The sequence below is a fragment of the Choloepus didactylus genome, chromosome 3 (assembly GCF_015220235.1).
Source record: "Choloepus didactylus isolate mChoDid1 chromosome 3, mChoDid1.pri, whole genome shotgun sequence".
Classification (NCBI taxonomy): domain Eukaryota; kingdom Metazoa; phylum Chordata; class Mammalia; order Pilosa; family Megalonychidae; genus Choloepus; species Choloepus didactylus.
Window position 1 is genome coordinate 92,181,020 of NC_051309.1, and position 16,909 is coordinate 92,197,928.

Consider the following 16,909-nt stretch of genomic DNA (forward strand, 5'->3'; position numbering starts at 1 on the left):
CAATTTTGGCTAAGTCATTTAATGGCTCTGTCTTGGTTTCACAGCAGTAAGGGAAAAATAATACCTAGCTCTTAAGATTGTTCTAAGAATTAAATAATATGATCTTGGTAGAATGCTTGGTAAATTTCTGGCACACAAAAGCTTTTAATAAATTTGTACTTAAAATGAATCTAGCATCTAGTGCAGTCTCATGCATATTAGATGCTCAACAAATATGATTTCAAATGTTGAACACATATAATTCTGGTATAGAGGAAAATACTGGGTTATAGACTCCCCTCAGATGTTCAGTGATGGTGATAATGATTATATGTGATGTTTTCTATCTGATGATGTTGATGTTGTGGGTATTTGTGTTCACAGGGTACAATTTTTCTTCCTGGAAATAAAGTCCTTGATCATCCCTGCAATGAAGACAGTCCAGGAAAATTCCTTTTTGAAGTAGTTCCAGGTAGGATATTTTTTCTTGTTTTATTAAATCTTTGCCATCCCATGTTGGTAAAGGCAAAGACTGGTTAGAGAAGCTTTCTTCTCGAGTGGTGGCTGAGAATATTGATTATAGAAGGCAAGTCTCAAATTTTGTTAGTAGTCACACAGATAAGGACGTCCAGGTTCGTACACTGGTACAAATTAATGCACATGCACACACACACACTCACTTTGCTGCATGACTGTTGAATTCCTATTTGTCCATGTTGACCAGAAGTCATGACATAGCACTTGCAAGGCGATACTGAAAAAAAAATGATTTTGCAGTGCTTTTGTGGCATGAAATTTTGTAAGGTCTTATAGGTAGAATGCTTTGCCCAACTGATTCATTGCCATATTCCTGTATAAAAACTTTGGGTCTCAAAAGAACCTTTGCTATAAAAACAAAACAAACAAACAAAAACCTCCTTAAATAATTGAGTATTACAGTTGTGTACCTCAGCTTTCCTCCTAACCAACCTCTTCCACGTGTTTGGCCTGAAGAATTGAGGACATCTCTACCAAGTCAAGAGAGTCTGCAGTTAAAGTTCTTCAATCTCTGTTCATTTTTTTCTAGTCATCTTTGCCCATCTGTCTCAGTGTACCTGATCTCCACTTGTGTATTTGGCTAACCCAGCAACAATTTTTCAAGAACATGATCTACTTCTTTGATCAGTTCTTCAGCTTTTCTTTATCCCTTGATAGAAGAAAACGGTAGTTAGGAATGTGGTTTTTATAGCCCTAGCTCCGGCTGACCTAGTTTGTGTGATATTGATATTGATTTAATCACAATCTAGGTGGGTGTGAATTTGTTTGAGTGAGTAATATGTAATGGGTATCAATAATGCTGGCACAAAGGCAATCAATAAAACATATTCCCCAGGTTTGTAAATGCTGAGAATCTAAGATGTGAAAGTCTATTTCTCTCCTCAACAAAAACAGCTGTAGCACAGAGTTCATCTGGCTCACAATGGAATCCATGACTAAATGTTAATTAATGCAGCTGAAGTGCAGAAGTTAGTCAGATGCATTGTGTTATTTGTTCCCCCCAGGGAAAACATATTGTAAGAAACTTGAATCGTGTTTGTCCTATTAAAATCCTTTTATTCTTACTTCTTTGTGGAATACCCTGTATGTGAATCAGATTCCAGATGTTGTAGTCTTTGAAGTATTGGTAGAGGAAATTTCTTTCCCTATTTATTTCCCAGCATTAATGCTTGTTGCCTTTTAAATGAGCATGGTATAAAACATAGGGCTTTAACCCTTTATGTCCAAAAATAGTGGAAGACTACTTTCCATTCAGTCTTTTAGCTGGGTGGAAGCCTCATCTTTTGGTGAAGATATTCTAAAATAACATAGAGGGATATCGCAAGATTGCCCTAGAGAAAGTTGTCTTTGAGCCCAGAAAGTCATGGATAAAACGTCCTCTCCAAGCTTGCTGTTTTAGAGCATTTGTTTTATATGTATGCATATGACTTAATGGCTTTTGATGAGCAAAACTTAAGAAGTGGGATCTGAAGGTTGTCCTTACAAAATAAAATTGCTGAAGGAAATTCAGTCTTGCTGCTGTAATTATGGCAGTAAAAATAGTATACACATAGCTCATTTGAAAAGATGCTACCTGGATTATTAACACAATCTGTAGTAGTTTCCAGATAAGGTTTTATAACTCTGAATTGTCTTATGGAGTGAGAAGAGAATTGTGCCAAATGCTTCTTTGAAGGAGAGTTGGAAACATGCTATGACAACATAGTCATCCCAGAGTCTGCAAAATTTACTTTGATCATCTGAGGCTTTATTTGTGTGCCCCTGACATTGGAGCAATAATTTCAGGCAAATACCTCTGTACTTATATGCAAACGTGGGATCTGTATTATAGGCTTTTCATCACCTTTTTCAAAATCAAGATCATTTAAGGATAACATGACACTTGACTTATCTTTAGCAGCTGGGAATGACAAAAGAATAATTTCTAATTTTCCCAATTGTAATATAGTGCGGTTTTGGGAATGAATCTGGGAAGTTGCAACTGAGTATTTTTTTTTTAACTTTATCAAAAAAATTGAAAACCAATAAAAAAACAACATTTAAAACAAAACCAAAACAAAGGAATAAGAGAAAACAAATAACTTAAAATAACTGCATTGTTTCCCACGTGTTCCTTCCATACCCAGGAAAATTAATAAACCATAACCAAACAAAGGAATAAGAAAACCAAATAACCTAAAATAACGACATTTCTGCCAACTTGTTCCTGACATACCCCCCAAAAGTTAACAAACCATAGTTGCTCCTGAGCATTCCCATAACATTAAGTTTAGCCTTCATAACTTATCTGTTCTTATTAGATTATCATTCCCCCTTTGCTATTTGCTGTCTGTCACTAGGTCCCCTACATTCTACAATATAAACCATTTATTTTGCATTTTGCAACTGAGTATTTTTACTTGTCAGAAAGTGTAGGAGGCAGGAAGGATTGCAGAAATATGGCCAGTACCTTGGTACAGAGTGCCTGCCTCGTGACACACACTGCAGGCAGCAGTCCTCCATAACACTTGCATTCCTTTCTCTGTGGAACTCTCTGGATCACTGCTTTTGAAAACCTATACTACATACAAATGATGCTTACAGACCCAACACGTTTCTCTCTTTATAGTCAAGTACCTCAAGCCCAACTACCCAAGGTACATCAATGAACAGGAAAGGATTAAATCCCTTAAATCTCACCTACACATAATGAGTTCCAACAAAACTGACAAAAGCCTCTAGTAAGTGCTTTATCATGTATGCTAACACTATATATACATATATATACATATATATAATTGAATATGTATATTTATGCATGCACATACATCTGTGTGTAGTGTGTGTGTATATGTATAGTTTATCTACGTATGTACCATGTACTATATACATTTATAATTTATCTATATATGCTATATGCTATATAGGTAGGGGCTTTTGCTTTGTTTTGTTTTTGTTTTTATCTTAGTCCAAAATGTCCTATAAATCTAAGAAAGAATCATGTGCAACTAAAACTAAAAAGATTTTTCAACAGAATTGAAGGTATTTGGTCTCTGTATATTACTTATTTGCATTTGTCTATACATTATATTTCTTAGGCTTTTGTAAAAACCTATCTGGAAAGATGTTTCATAATTTAGGGTTAATTTCTCATAGACTTATTATCTAATGATATGGATTATCCCTTTGAATAATGCCATAATTTATAACATTTCACTCCAATTTTTTCCTATTTCCCTACTTGTTATTCTAAAAGGAGATAACAGCCAAATTGGCAAATTTGAAGACTCTGCTGTCAGTCATGCCAAATTTTAGGCTAAAGTGAACTTTCATGGCCAAGTGCTAAGCTTTGGGGAAACACAGTTGAGAGAGGAATGTTGGCAGACCTTTAATTTATGATGCTTGAAGAAAATGAAGTTGGTTTCTTTGCTGCTCAAAATGTAGGCTTGTCAAGTTTTCCTGTGATTAAAAAAACAAACAAACAAAAAACAGAGTAATTAATGGAATGTGATAACACCTTAACTTTCTTAGAGAATGGTCTCTCAGAGGGAGAAAAACAAACAGAGATAGATAAAGATAGGCCAAAAGAGACAAAGGAGTATGAACTCTAAAAAGTTAGGAACCACATCTTTCTTCTTCATTATTGTAACTGTAACACCTAGCACAATATAAAATAGGATAGTGAATAGATATTATTGAATATCAAAGTATATTATTGAAGTGTATATATTTATGGAGGAATCCCAGTCATATGAAGGAATTTTATTGTTGTTAATAACTGCCTCCAACTTTGCTATGTTACACTTCTGTTTCCTGCTGTGTAGGATCTTTCCTTTCCCTGGTGCAGCAAAGACCTGTTTGTGACTCTAGTGGTTGAAGTGGAGGAGAATCTCTTCACATGATTCCCTTTCCCATTTCTCTGCCTTCCTTTCTGATGATAAGACCAAGAGAAGGAAAGAAGAAAACAGAGAACCTCCTGCATGGACGCTACTGCTGGGGTAGCCCCTTATCACTGGGTGTTAACATTCTTCACCAAATGCTGGCTCTTTCAATGGGTACATTTGTGGATTTTTCAATATCCCATCTTGTGTATGGTCCTGTTGGATGGACATCAACAAAAGGACTCAAAGGCCAGCTTCTTTCTTTGTGCTTATTTAGCTACGAGGAAACTCATGTACCCTTGCCTGCCAAATTAAGGTAATGCAGGCTGTTTCACTTCTCTCTTTTCCTCAACCCCACCATCTCATTCCTTTCTTCTTAGAGTACCAGCTTTAGCTCCCAGCAGGTTCAGTGGCTTGACAGGTTTCAGAGGTAATCATGTGTCCCCAACTTAGAGGAGGGATGGTGACACTTCTACCACATGCCAAATTCATGAGCAACTCTCTTGCGCATTCTTGACTTGTTTGGTGGTTGAGACAGATCCTTGCCCTCCCCCTCAGAAAACGGTCTTTACCTTGAACACTGCTTTCTCATTGTTTAAATTCCTCTTTTCTAGTCTTCCCCTTATAATAGTCAGGGTCAGAGAATTGGCGGTTGGTTTCTCCTCTGAAACGCTTTCTTGATAGAGCCTGCAGGGAAGTGTCTGGACACAATTTCCATTGGAGATTTCTAGTGAGGATGTGGGATTTTAGCACTTTTTTTCTACAGATTGGGTCCTAAGCAGCTTTTCCAGGATGATGAAGAGAATACATTATGTCTATATCTATCTGTAATTTTAGATTGGATTCCCAGGGAATACTCTCTAATGGAGAATTGTGTGGAGAATGCTTATTGAGGAGTGCTCTTTGCAGATACATCCTCTGTAAGGAAGGGAGGAAGGCAGGATTGGGCAGGAGAGAAAGTGACCCACTGCACCATTGCACATGAGGTCTCAGCTGATGCTCTGGGGAGCTCTGGAGATGAGAAGTCCCTCAGAGTTGTTCCAAATTAAGGCAAGAGAGTTGGATCTTTGTTTACAGACATCAATCATTGATGGGAGGTTGGAGGACAGATACTCTGTAGTGAAACATTTCTTTGCTGCAGTGCAGAGCGAATCCCAATGAGAAGTTCTGTGACTCATCAGTAGTCAATGTACGCAGCCTTTGGGGCTCCAGAGAGAGTACTAAAGTATTGACTCTAGTATCTACAGCTATATCTGTATCTATCTTTCTGTATCCCAGGCAATATTCCAGGCTTTTTATGTGTATTATTTATTTAATTCTCACCACAACCTTATAAGACAACTCCATTTTTTTTTATCTCCATTTCAGAGATGAAGAAACTGTGGCACAGAGAAATAATTTGATCAAGGTCAAACACCTAACACTAGCTAGTGATTATTTATGTGTGTGTGCTTGTGTATGTAATTATACATCACTGACTTATAAGTAAAGTTCCAGGGGGTCTAAATAAAATTATTACATATATGTGTGTGTGTGTGTGTGTGTGTGTGTACTGAAAAATATGAGATATTAGAGTCTAGTTCCTGAACTATGAACATGAAGTTTTTGTTTTAACTGAAATGGATACATTTGTATTTCATCTCAGCTTATTCATTAAGTCTAACCGCTTTGGCACTTAAGTGAGAGTAGGCATTATCATTTATTTGCAACTATTTATATGTTTAAGTCCATCATAAAAATAGACACTGAGTAAGGATGCCCACTTATAGTTCTTTTAAAAATATGTTCTAAGACTACAAGTGCACTGTCATAAAACGGTGGAGAGAAAAACACACTTGCCTGCAGTGACCTTACTTATATGTGACTCACTATATGAAAGGAGGAATTTGCGTCCGTAATGTTTTTGCCTACAGAAAACCATTACATGCCAGCATCCAGTTCTCTTCATTGCAGAACTTATGTTACTGGAATCATTCTCAGTTTCTTCACAAATTTCCTCCATATGTTGGCCAAGCTACCACTCACTGTCTAGCCACCAACAAGCATGTGTGATGCTAACCATTTGCCAGAAATCAGTCCCCTGATCTGAATAGGCAGGCTTTCACCTAGAAAATCCCTATGATGGGTGTCAACATCAATTATCAATATTCCTGGCCCTCAAAAGCCCCATCTTGACCCAAGGTCCCAAATCTGTAATAACTAAAACTTGGAAGTTTTCTTATCTCTTCTTTGCCCCTGGGGAAGAAAAGAAGAGGTGAACACAGAAGAAAAGGAGATGAGAGATGAAGAAGTAGCTACGGAAACAAAAGAGAAAAAGAGAACGTTTGAAAAGCAATTTAAAGTCAATTTGATCTGCCTAGAAACAAAAAGAAATTAAGCCCTTCAAAAAAGGACAAGGTGGTAGTTACTCCATTTTTAGCCCTGACTATGCTAATTATTTCTAATACCCTGAGACAATTACTTCTGTAAATGTAAATAATAAAGTTCGCATTCCAATTATTTTCCAGAAGTATTTCTTGGGAGCTAAGTGAAAATTTAGAGGACATGGGTGCTTAGAAAATCCAATAAAGGCTATATGGTTCCTTTCCCCCAGAAAAATGCATACACCTGCCCAAATTGTAAACATTTTGGGGGGCTTCAAAGATTCCCTGAAACCTATCCATGGACCCTAGCTTAAGAACCATAGTCTGTATTTGGGGCCTGGAGACTGTTAATCTCTTTATCTCTCTCTCTGTCTACATTTAGTTATTTATCTCCATGTTCCAATGCAACTATTTATTTCATCTATATACATGCATGCACAAACTTAATAAATTTTTCTCTATTTTTTGTAATTGCATGGTATGCTATCATTTGTTTTAACTTTTACCCCCCTGATTGAGTTGTTCTTTCTTCATATTGTTTGATTATGTAATCCCATAGTCCTATTTTATGAAATAACAAAATAACATTTCCTGAATAGAGCATTTCATTTGTGAAGGCTGTAAAATTTTTAATTTACCAAAAGTTGAAACCTACTTAGATGTTCGTTGCAGCTGCACTGAATAATAGGCCAACTGAGAAATAGTTCCAAGAGATACTAAAAATCTTGGCCAGTTTTTGAGTTTTTAAGTAATCACATGACATCAGCAATGAAAGTTTATGGTCCCTGTCTATATGTGCCACTCATTCTGGGGTGAGCAAGTGACATCAGTAGATATGTTAATTTATCATTTAAAAATGTAAGCCAGTGTCTAGCATTCATTTTATATGAAAATGTAGGGATGTTTTAATAATGTTTTAACATAAAACATCATTTTCTTGATCACTAGTTATCTATACTGCTAAGGAATTTAATTTTACAGCACTCCCTTTATCTTAACGTTTTTCTCTTTTTGTGAGAATACTGTAGGTTAAATCTATGTAATTATATTTATTATCCCAAAGGCAACTGTGACAATCTCTTTGTCTGCCTAAGTCTGTGGGCAGTCCTGAAGCTTGTAATTTGTTTTGCTTAGTAGTTTTAATATGTGCAAATCATTTAGAGAATGTGAGTAGGAGTTGTTTATAGTATGAAAACATAATTCTGTGCACACAACTAGTTCTGAACATGAATTAAATGAATGCATTGGTGAAAATCAGCATGTTTTAGCTACTATGTATTCTTTTATTAAAAAAAAAAATCTGGGATATTTGTTTCAAAATTCCCTTCCTACTTAAAATGCCTTAAAATATATGCTTGAAAGAAGTTATTAAAATGGTACAAAGGTCATTTTAAAATGTTTTTAATCCCTTGAAATTCTGGCTAATGCCATATCAACCAAAAGGCACTTCAGATATTTATGAACCGAATCAAAGTGTGATCTTAGGATCATGCTTATGAGAAGCATCTTTTGAGATGTATTCTCTTACAGTGTTTGTAGATGTGTTGATTCACATACCATCTTTATATGCTAGACCAGAGGCTTTTCCTGTAGAAGGCCATTAGTGAATGCTTTAGCCTTTGCAAGCCATAACTTTTCTGTTCAAGCACTCAACTTGGCTTTACAATATATTCATATAGGTATAGCTGTGTTCCAATAAAACTTTATAGACCCTGAAATATCAATATTATATATAATTTTCACATAACAAGAAATAATATTCTTCTTTTAAGTTTTTTCCAATCATTTAAAAATTTTTAAAATAGATAGCTGGCCAAATTTGGCCCATGGTCTATAGTTGCCAACCCCTGTGCTAGATTAAAAAACAAAATGAAAGAATAACAACAACAAGAAAAAAAACTAGTGAAAGGAGGCTGAAGATTCTAATATAAATGCCTAATCCCCACTGGTGCCACCAGAGTCAGAATTAGAACTCTGAGACAGCCTGTCTGCCTGGGCTAATGGTATCACCCATTACTTCAAAATTATGATTCAAGAGCTGTTGCCAACATTTGTATTTAGAAGCTCCATCCTTGAATAACAACTTTTTTTTTTTTTCAGTCCTGATGAATCTAAAAAGTGTTAGTGACCAAATTGAAATTCTCTCTTTTAAACTCCATCGTAGCACATTTAGAGCGCTAGATTCTGACCAGAGCTGAAACTTGTTATGTGACTTTTTAAAGATATAAACAGCATTAAAGGGAGATTGGGTGTGCCTGGTGTGAAAACCATACCCCATACCATTTTCCGTCCTCACAAGTTCAGGAAGATATTCTTGAGTACTCTGAGATGGAAACCTCCCATGCAAGATCAAATAAGCTTGAAGGAATTGTATCTTCTAACCCTCCTTCCTCTTCACAATGTATATTAGCTTCTTAAAAATCTAAACATCTTATGGAAAATGGCAATACTTTGTTGAATGGTAAAATAAACAAACTTAACTTATTTTCTCAGAGGGATAGTTTATTTCCCCCACCACTGATTTATTAACATCTCCCTACCTCTAACCCCATCAGTTTTAATTTAACATCAGTGTGAGACACACCCCATAATATTCATAGCTAAAGTTTACTGAGATATTGTCAGGCCCTGTACTGATGTATATCAGGCTTTATATACAATGGCTCACTGAATATGACTACACTTTGTGATAGGTACTATTCTCGCCATTGGTAGACTGTAATATAAAGGGGTTAAGTAAATTGTCCAGACTAATATTTCTAGTAAATGCTAAAAACCAAACTATACAACCATCTGAGCCCACACAAATGCCTCATGATATGGCCTTCCTACACCAATAAGAATATGGGTAGATTTATTATATCTATCTCACAGAGGCCACAGAGTTAAGAGACATAAAGGTAACAAAAAAGAAAAAAAGAAATGAGGCTGAGTTTGAAAGTCAGTGTACTCTGCTTTTCCTTCCTCTCTTCTTAATGCTCACATTTCCTGTATTGTCTGTATTCTCTTCCTTCCTCATTCAAGTTGAAGCTCTTGAAAATACAGTATTTTCTGGAGCTACATCCCTAGTGCCTAGCAGAATTGCTATTATATAGTATATGCTCAGTGCATGTTTGTTGAATTAATGCATAAACTAGACCTTAGTTTTATCATCTGTGGAATGATTGATTGAATTAGTCAAAATTTGAAGTTTTCAGCTTGGATTTTTTTAAACTTTATCATAGCACATTTTCTCAATGTTTTAGAAGACTGAAGATTGGAGAAGTTCATTACCTTCACAGACTACATCCTCTAAAAATTAGTCCTCATTGCCTCATCCTACAGTGCTTCATTACTACAACCAATAGTGTCTTTTATTGCTCTGATAGTAGAAGCTATTTATTTACAAGTCATTTGTCCTTGGGCAGGAATAAATGTGATTTTTCCACCCTCATTCTTTGTAGCATGGTTTTAATTATATAAACTCTCAGGCTGTTTGTGTGTACCTGTCTCTTTTATCCAATAATTGAAAAGACTTTGCAATTGAATCAAGCTAAGAAAATAGACAATGAAGTGATAAACAAATGCCAATTGCTGTTATTATGACTAAAAGAGTTTCTCCAGGCAGTTCTTTTTCTGTGGCAGAGATTCTTTGAGCTGTATCTCAGCTAGACAAAGAATGCATTTGGGTGAGTGGATGGCCAATGGAAAGAACAACCAATAAGTTGAAAATTGTATGGGAATGAAAAAGGGAAATCATATTTCACAAAAAAAGGAATAAATATATCAGAAGAAGGAAAATTAGTTTACAGCAAAACTGTTGCTGATAATTAGGAGTGGGAAATAAGCTTGCAGCAAGGATAAAACTGACACATTGCTAAGTCCTGTGCCAATTCTTGAAAAACCAGCAAAGGCTTTCTTCTTTTTAAATTGAAAACTGAGCTGAAATGATCCTGAATGTTTCAAAAATGGAAAGTGGATTATCTGTAGCCCAATAAAGCCTCCCAGGGCCTGTCGGCCTTCCTGCCTTCAAAATTTGCTTATTAGTCTGTGGGATGTTCATCTGGCCTTGTTCAGTTTTCAAATGCTGCCTATCTTGAAAACTCTCAATCTTCACAGCTACATTAGCAGACCTGGAAAGACCCAGGAAGGTGTTCATTAGAAGTCCTGGACCCCCTCCCCATCCCCGAAATACATGGTTCCACCTGCTGAAATCCCTACTCCCTATATAAGAAAATTGGCAACTTAAAGTAAAGCCACCTAGGACTTATAAAACCCCAATCACATTTCAGGTATTTGGTAAGTACTATTTGCCTTAGAGGTAGGAGAGTAGGGAAAGAGTAGAAACTGCCTTATTTCACCATGCCCTAGAAAGAGAAAGACCTCACAGAAAAATAAAACGAGGAGTTGATGGTGAAAGGGAGAGCCTTCAAGGCCGCCCTGGAGGCCCATGTAGGAAAGGGAGAGGTATGAGATTCCTCTGTCAGTGAGAAATCAGACAGGACTAGAATTAAACTGACGCTCTGCCACTCAAGCTAGTTGCTTGGGCTCTCTAAGATGCAATTTCCTATGAAGTAAGAATACTTTCCTCGTAAGGTTGTTGTGACAATGGAAGGAGATTAATATATGAGGAGCATTCAGCGCTGTGTCTGGTCCTGAATGAGGCTTACTAAAATGTAGTAACACTTTGAAACAATTGGCTGTATAGTGCCACATATAAATAAATGCTAGACTGGAAACTAAATTTTCTTAGAGGGTATTATAAGTACAACAGAAATTTAAGAAGCAAAAGGTCATCGCTGACCAGAGTAATCAAGGAGGCCTTCCCAGAGTCGTTGAGTCTTCAACAGGATTTTGACTAGATAACTACGGGATTGATAATTTTAGGATTTTAGATAACTATGGGATTTAGAATTCTGCTACTCAGTATCTTACCTAGGATTGGGAATTTAGGACTTAATATGTAATATAAAATCAGTACATGTGTGTTTTGCTTATTGATATGATGGAATTTGAAATGTTTTATAAAAATAAAGCTTGAAAATTTAAGAAAGAAAGAAAGAAAAAGAAAGAAAGAAAGAGAGAGAGAAAGAAAAAGAAAAATACTGGCAAAGCCATGAAGTTCTGGGACCAGAAAAGGGAGTTAATGAGGACTTCAAGTAAGAAGGGGGCATGGACCGGGGACATGCAGTATAGTTCATGTATGTGTGTCCTGTGAGTCAGGCTGTCCTGGAGAGGTGGCCATTTGGTCATCTGTTTTATAGGGACAGCCCCAGGGAGCCCTGACCCTTAGGGAACTTGACCACTGTTAAGATACCAGGCCGCCCTCACACAGGTAAAGGGCTAATTTTTTGAAAATATACAACCAAATGTTAATCAAATGCTTATATTTCAGACATAGGAGTCATAAACCTAAATTCAAATTTTTTGCTATATTAACATTGTACTAATAAGTTATAAATCTTATAGGCTTCACTAACTATAGAGGACAGTCATGAGACTGCCATTATGAAATAGCATTGGTTTCGGGATCCTTTGGTCCTATGAAGGGATTTTTACCTGAACTCCTATCTAGTTAGCATTATTCATAAAGTAACAAATCTGTGTGTCTGTCACAAGAAAGAGGAATGGGTAGAAAGAGTGAAAAAGGAAATGAGACATCATTGTCCTGCCAGCGGCTTCTCGTCTTATGGAGCAAACTCTCCCTTATGTTTACTGGTGACTACTTGAGCTCCATTCTACTCTTTAAAGAAAGTAGGAGAAATTCATACTTAGCTGTGTGTACATCATGCCACAATCCAGAACTCCACTTACTCCTTTCATAAGGAGTAGAAAGTCTTAGAAAGGCTGAATGCTTTAGCAACCCAAGTCTTAACTAAGACCAGTTGAAATAGAAATAGAGGCTGCCCCAGAATCAAATATTTTATATCTAGATACTCTTCCCTACAAATCAACTTTGGATTTAAATTTTCTTTGCTTTTGTTCTGAGTTTTGTTTTTTAACACTCTGCCAAAAGGTAATAGACTGGACACCTAGCCTTAATGTTGTTATTATGTATTTGTTTTGGTTTTGTTTTTTCCTTTTAAGTCAGGGCTAATTTTTATTGGGGGAACAAATGCCTTTCTAAAAGAAGTACACTAATGGATTAAATGCTACTGTGATGTGTCTAGTCAGGGGCAGAAAGCCAAAGGAAACTCTTGATACGTCTTATCCACTTGCCTAAGTCATACACAGTGAATTACCAATGTGTCATTCATGGTTTAGAGGAGCAAAGAGTGTCAAGACAGGCAATTAAGGCTTCGGGAAAATGATTAGTGCAGGGGCATGACGTGATATAGGGTTCATTTATTCAGTACCAATCACATTGTCTGTCTCTGATTCATTATTACCAATGTGTCACTTCCTTACAGGAATCACAGGGGGAGAGAATGACAAAACTGTGCCTGGTGGCTCTTTGGCTTTAATCCAAGGATTTTGATTTGTCATAATGGGTTCCTTGATTGAAAGACAAATAACTCTTTCCAATATAGAGATGACTGCTGTAAATCAGTTTTCATTTGAATAGTTGATTTATTCTGTCTTTTATTTTTGATCACTCTCTTTTTCCTGTGGATAACCTTACTGCCAACTTAATTTCATGGCACTGCCTCCAATTTCCTGATACCAAATATACAAAACTACCTATATCTGCCATTTGGTCATCTTTCCCTCTCTTACAACAGATCTGTCCCTTCTCCTTTCTAAAGTCAGTTCCTTCTGTCTTTGAATTCCATCCACTCCCACCTTTTCAGGAACCATAATCTATTGGTAGTACTGTTTCCGTCTTGTCACGCAGCTTTGCTCTCTGTATTGGGTAATACCCATGGGGTTTATAGGTGTAGCCTATGAAGTGGCATTTTTATTAGAAAGGAAAATTAATTTCAAGAATACTGAAATTTTTAACATATGAGCATACAATTATATTATTCCTCTGACTTCAAAAAAGAGTAAAGAAAAACATCACTTGGCCACACTTCTCCCACCACCCATCACTTTATTATTTATTTGTTTGTTTATTATATATTTTTACTTCTTATACTATGCTTATACTTACACTTCTTATACTTTATACTATGCTGTCTCCAATTCCTGGGTTTGCCCCAATCTGTTTTAGTCCCACCACTCCACCACGCTTTCTCTTAGTGATGTCCTCTAAAGTTCCTGAATACAGTGGTTAGTGGTCAGTCCTCATAGTCATTGTCCAACCAGAATCATTTGACATAGTTGGCCCCTCGTGCTTTCTTGATACATATTCTTCATTCCAAGACTTTGTAAAATCCTGGTTTTCTTCCTACTTCACTGCCCAGTCTTCTCAGTCACTTCTGTTTGTTCCCTCTTCTCCCTAACCTCTTCATCTTAGAGGATCTTTGGGCTCAGTCACTGGTCCTCTGTTCCCTATGTACAGTCACTTGCTTGGTTATCTCTTCCAATCTCGTGGCTTTAAATACCATCTGAAAGCCAGTGACTCCAAAACCTGTCTTCTGACTGGTAGAGTTGTACCTCCAACTCTGTGCTCAACATCTCTGTTCAAATGTCTAAGAAATATTGCAAACTCAACAAGTCCAAAGCTAAACTCCTGCTCCACAGACAGTGTACTCCATCTCAGTTAATAACAACTCTATCCTCCAAGTTTTGAGCCCCCACACTTTGAAGTTATATTTAGTTTTTCTCTTTCTCTCACATGACTTACACAATCTTGTTGGCTCCACTTTAAAATATATCCAACATCTGACTACTTTTCCTCATTTCCACTGGTATTCAAGTTATCAGCTTTTACCTGGATGGTTGCTGTGGCTTCCTGACTTCTCTTCATACTCCCACGATGTCTACTTTATAGTTTAAGCTCAACACAGCAGCCAGGGTGATCCTTTTGCTTCTCTGCTCAAAACTATGCAATGCCTCTCCATTCCAGTCACAGTAGAACTCAGAGTCCTTACAATGGCCTACAAGTCTCACCATGAACTGGTCCATTTCCTCTACTTCTCCTACTACTTGACCTCTCCCTCATCATATTACAGCCACATTGGCCTCACTGATGATCTTCAAACATACCAGGCATGCTCCCTCCTTTGTAGCCATGGCTATTCCCACAGCCTGGAATATGCTTCTCCCACAGATAATGTCATGACCAACCACCTCACCCTCTTCAAGTCTTTGCACAAATGTCAGCATTTCATTGAATAGTATACAAATTTGCAATCCATACCCCCTGATTTAAGCACACACTCCAGATCTCATGTACCTTGCTCTTCTTTTTGTTTTCTCATAGCACTTATCACTTTCTGAAGTGTTACATAACTTATTTTATTAAGTTTTTCTTTATTTTCTGAATCTCCTCTTTGGTAGGCAGTCTCAAGGATGGCCTCCAATGGTCACTGCATCCTGACATCCATTCCCTGTGTTATCTTCTCCCCTTGATTGTTGGCTGGAGCCAGTGACTCACTTCTATTAAATAAAATGTGGCAGAGGTGATGGGATGTTTATTTCTGAGATTAGGTTACCAGAAATCTGTGGTTTCAGTCTTGAGCACTCTCTCTCACTCTTCAGCTTTCTTGCTCTGAGTGATACCAGCTGTCACACTGAGCTTCCCTGTAGCAAAATGCACATGACAAGGAATTGAGGGAGGCCTGTGGCCAACAGCCAGGGAGGAACTGAATCATGCGTTAACCATGTGAGTGAATTTGGAATTGAATTTCTCCTAGCCAAGCCTTAGTTGAGACGGCAGCTCAGCTGACAGTTTGACTACAACCTCAACTTCATGAGAAACTTTGAGTCAGAGGCACCCAACTAAGCCATAATCAGATTTCTGACCCACAGAAACTATGAGATGATTAAAAGTTGTTGTTTGGGGGTAATTGTTCATGCAACAATAAGTAACTAGTAAACCCTATTAGAAATTCCATGCCCTGGAATTTCTATTTCCATTAGAAATTCCATGAGGGCAGGGGTTCTTTGTCTCTTCTGTTCTGTTGCTGTGTCCCAAGAATCTAGAATGTCACAAGTGAATGAATGAATGAACTCCTCAGTGACATCATTCACATCCATATAAACATTGATGACTCATAAATATGTCTCAATCCAAACCTATCCTCTGGACTCTAGAGCATATGTCATTACATCTAAACTCTGCCCCTCCTTAAATATGAGCCTACATCAGCATTTTCTATTGCATTGAAGGACACCACTATAAAATTAGTTATTAAAATCAGGAGGAACCTGAGAAAAATATTTTATACCACATTCTTCCTCAAACCCTATATCCAATTCCTTCACAAATGCCTGTGCATTTTACCCCTTAAATATCTCTCAAATGTATCTATTGTTCTGTATATACACCAACACCTTAGATAAAACTACAGTTCTTGTCCTGGAAAATTACAATATTCACCTAGCCTGTCTTCCAGATTCTACTCTTGCCCCCTCTGTTCTATTCCCTACACTGTAGCCAGAGTGATATTTTTAATATTCAAATATGATCATTTCATCTCCTAGTGAGAAAAAGATCTTATCACATCATAAAAGGCCCTTGAATATATATTCAAAGAGCATCTCTTACAGGTAGAATTCCACTGACCATTCTGGGAAATACTGATTACATCTATTTTTAAAGCTGCCCAGTACTTACAGAACTAGCAGATGGGAGCCGGGGATGACTCCTGCTGCTGTATCTCTTAAGCAAGTTCTCAATAATCCCCGTGACATTCATTTCTTCATTAGTAAAATGAGAATTATATCATGGATTTACGAGATGAGATGGTGTATATGAATGTCCACAAAGTAGCGTAACCCAAATGAGGATGTGACCTGGATAAATCTGTCCCGATGTCTACCCTCCTGTGTGTGTCTAACTGGTGACACCTCATTACTTCTTGTGTCTCTAAGTGATACCTCAGTATTTCTAACATGTTTAAATCCAGTGATAAATCTTTGTAACATCATTCTCCATCATTTTCTCCTTTAGTTTATGTGTGAAAATCAATTGGTTATGAAAACAATCAATGTAAGAAAAATGAGATGATCTGCATGTTGGTGTAAAATATAGATTTCTTCTGCGTGATTATCACGTTCTTTTCTTTCTCTAAAATGCTGAAAGTTCAGACATGAGCCATAAATGACTCCACTCCTTGATCAGTATGAACTGGTACCCAAATA

At 37.0% G+C, this 16,909-nt stretch overlaps 1 protein-coding gene across 9 annotated transcripts in view; it reads left to right on the top strand.

Annotated features, from left to right (window-relative positions):
- Nucleotides 1–16,909, top strand: part of ARHGAP24 (Rho GTPase activating protein 24) — a 551,069-nt gene that overhangs the window by 240,725 nt on the left and 293,435 nt on the right. For all 9 annotated transcript variants that reach the window (XM_037830166.1, XM_037830168.1, XM_037830167.1 and 6 more), the window contains one exon: nucleotides 364–451. In XM_037830166.1, coding sequence (XP_037686094.1) covers nucleotides 364–451 — 88 coding nt within the window. The remainder of the gene's footprint in view (nucleotides 1–363; nucleotides 452–16,909) is intronic.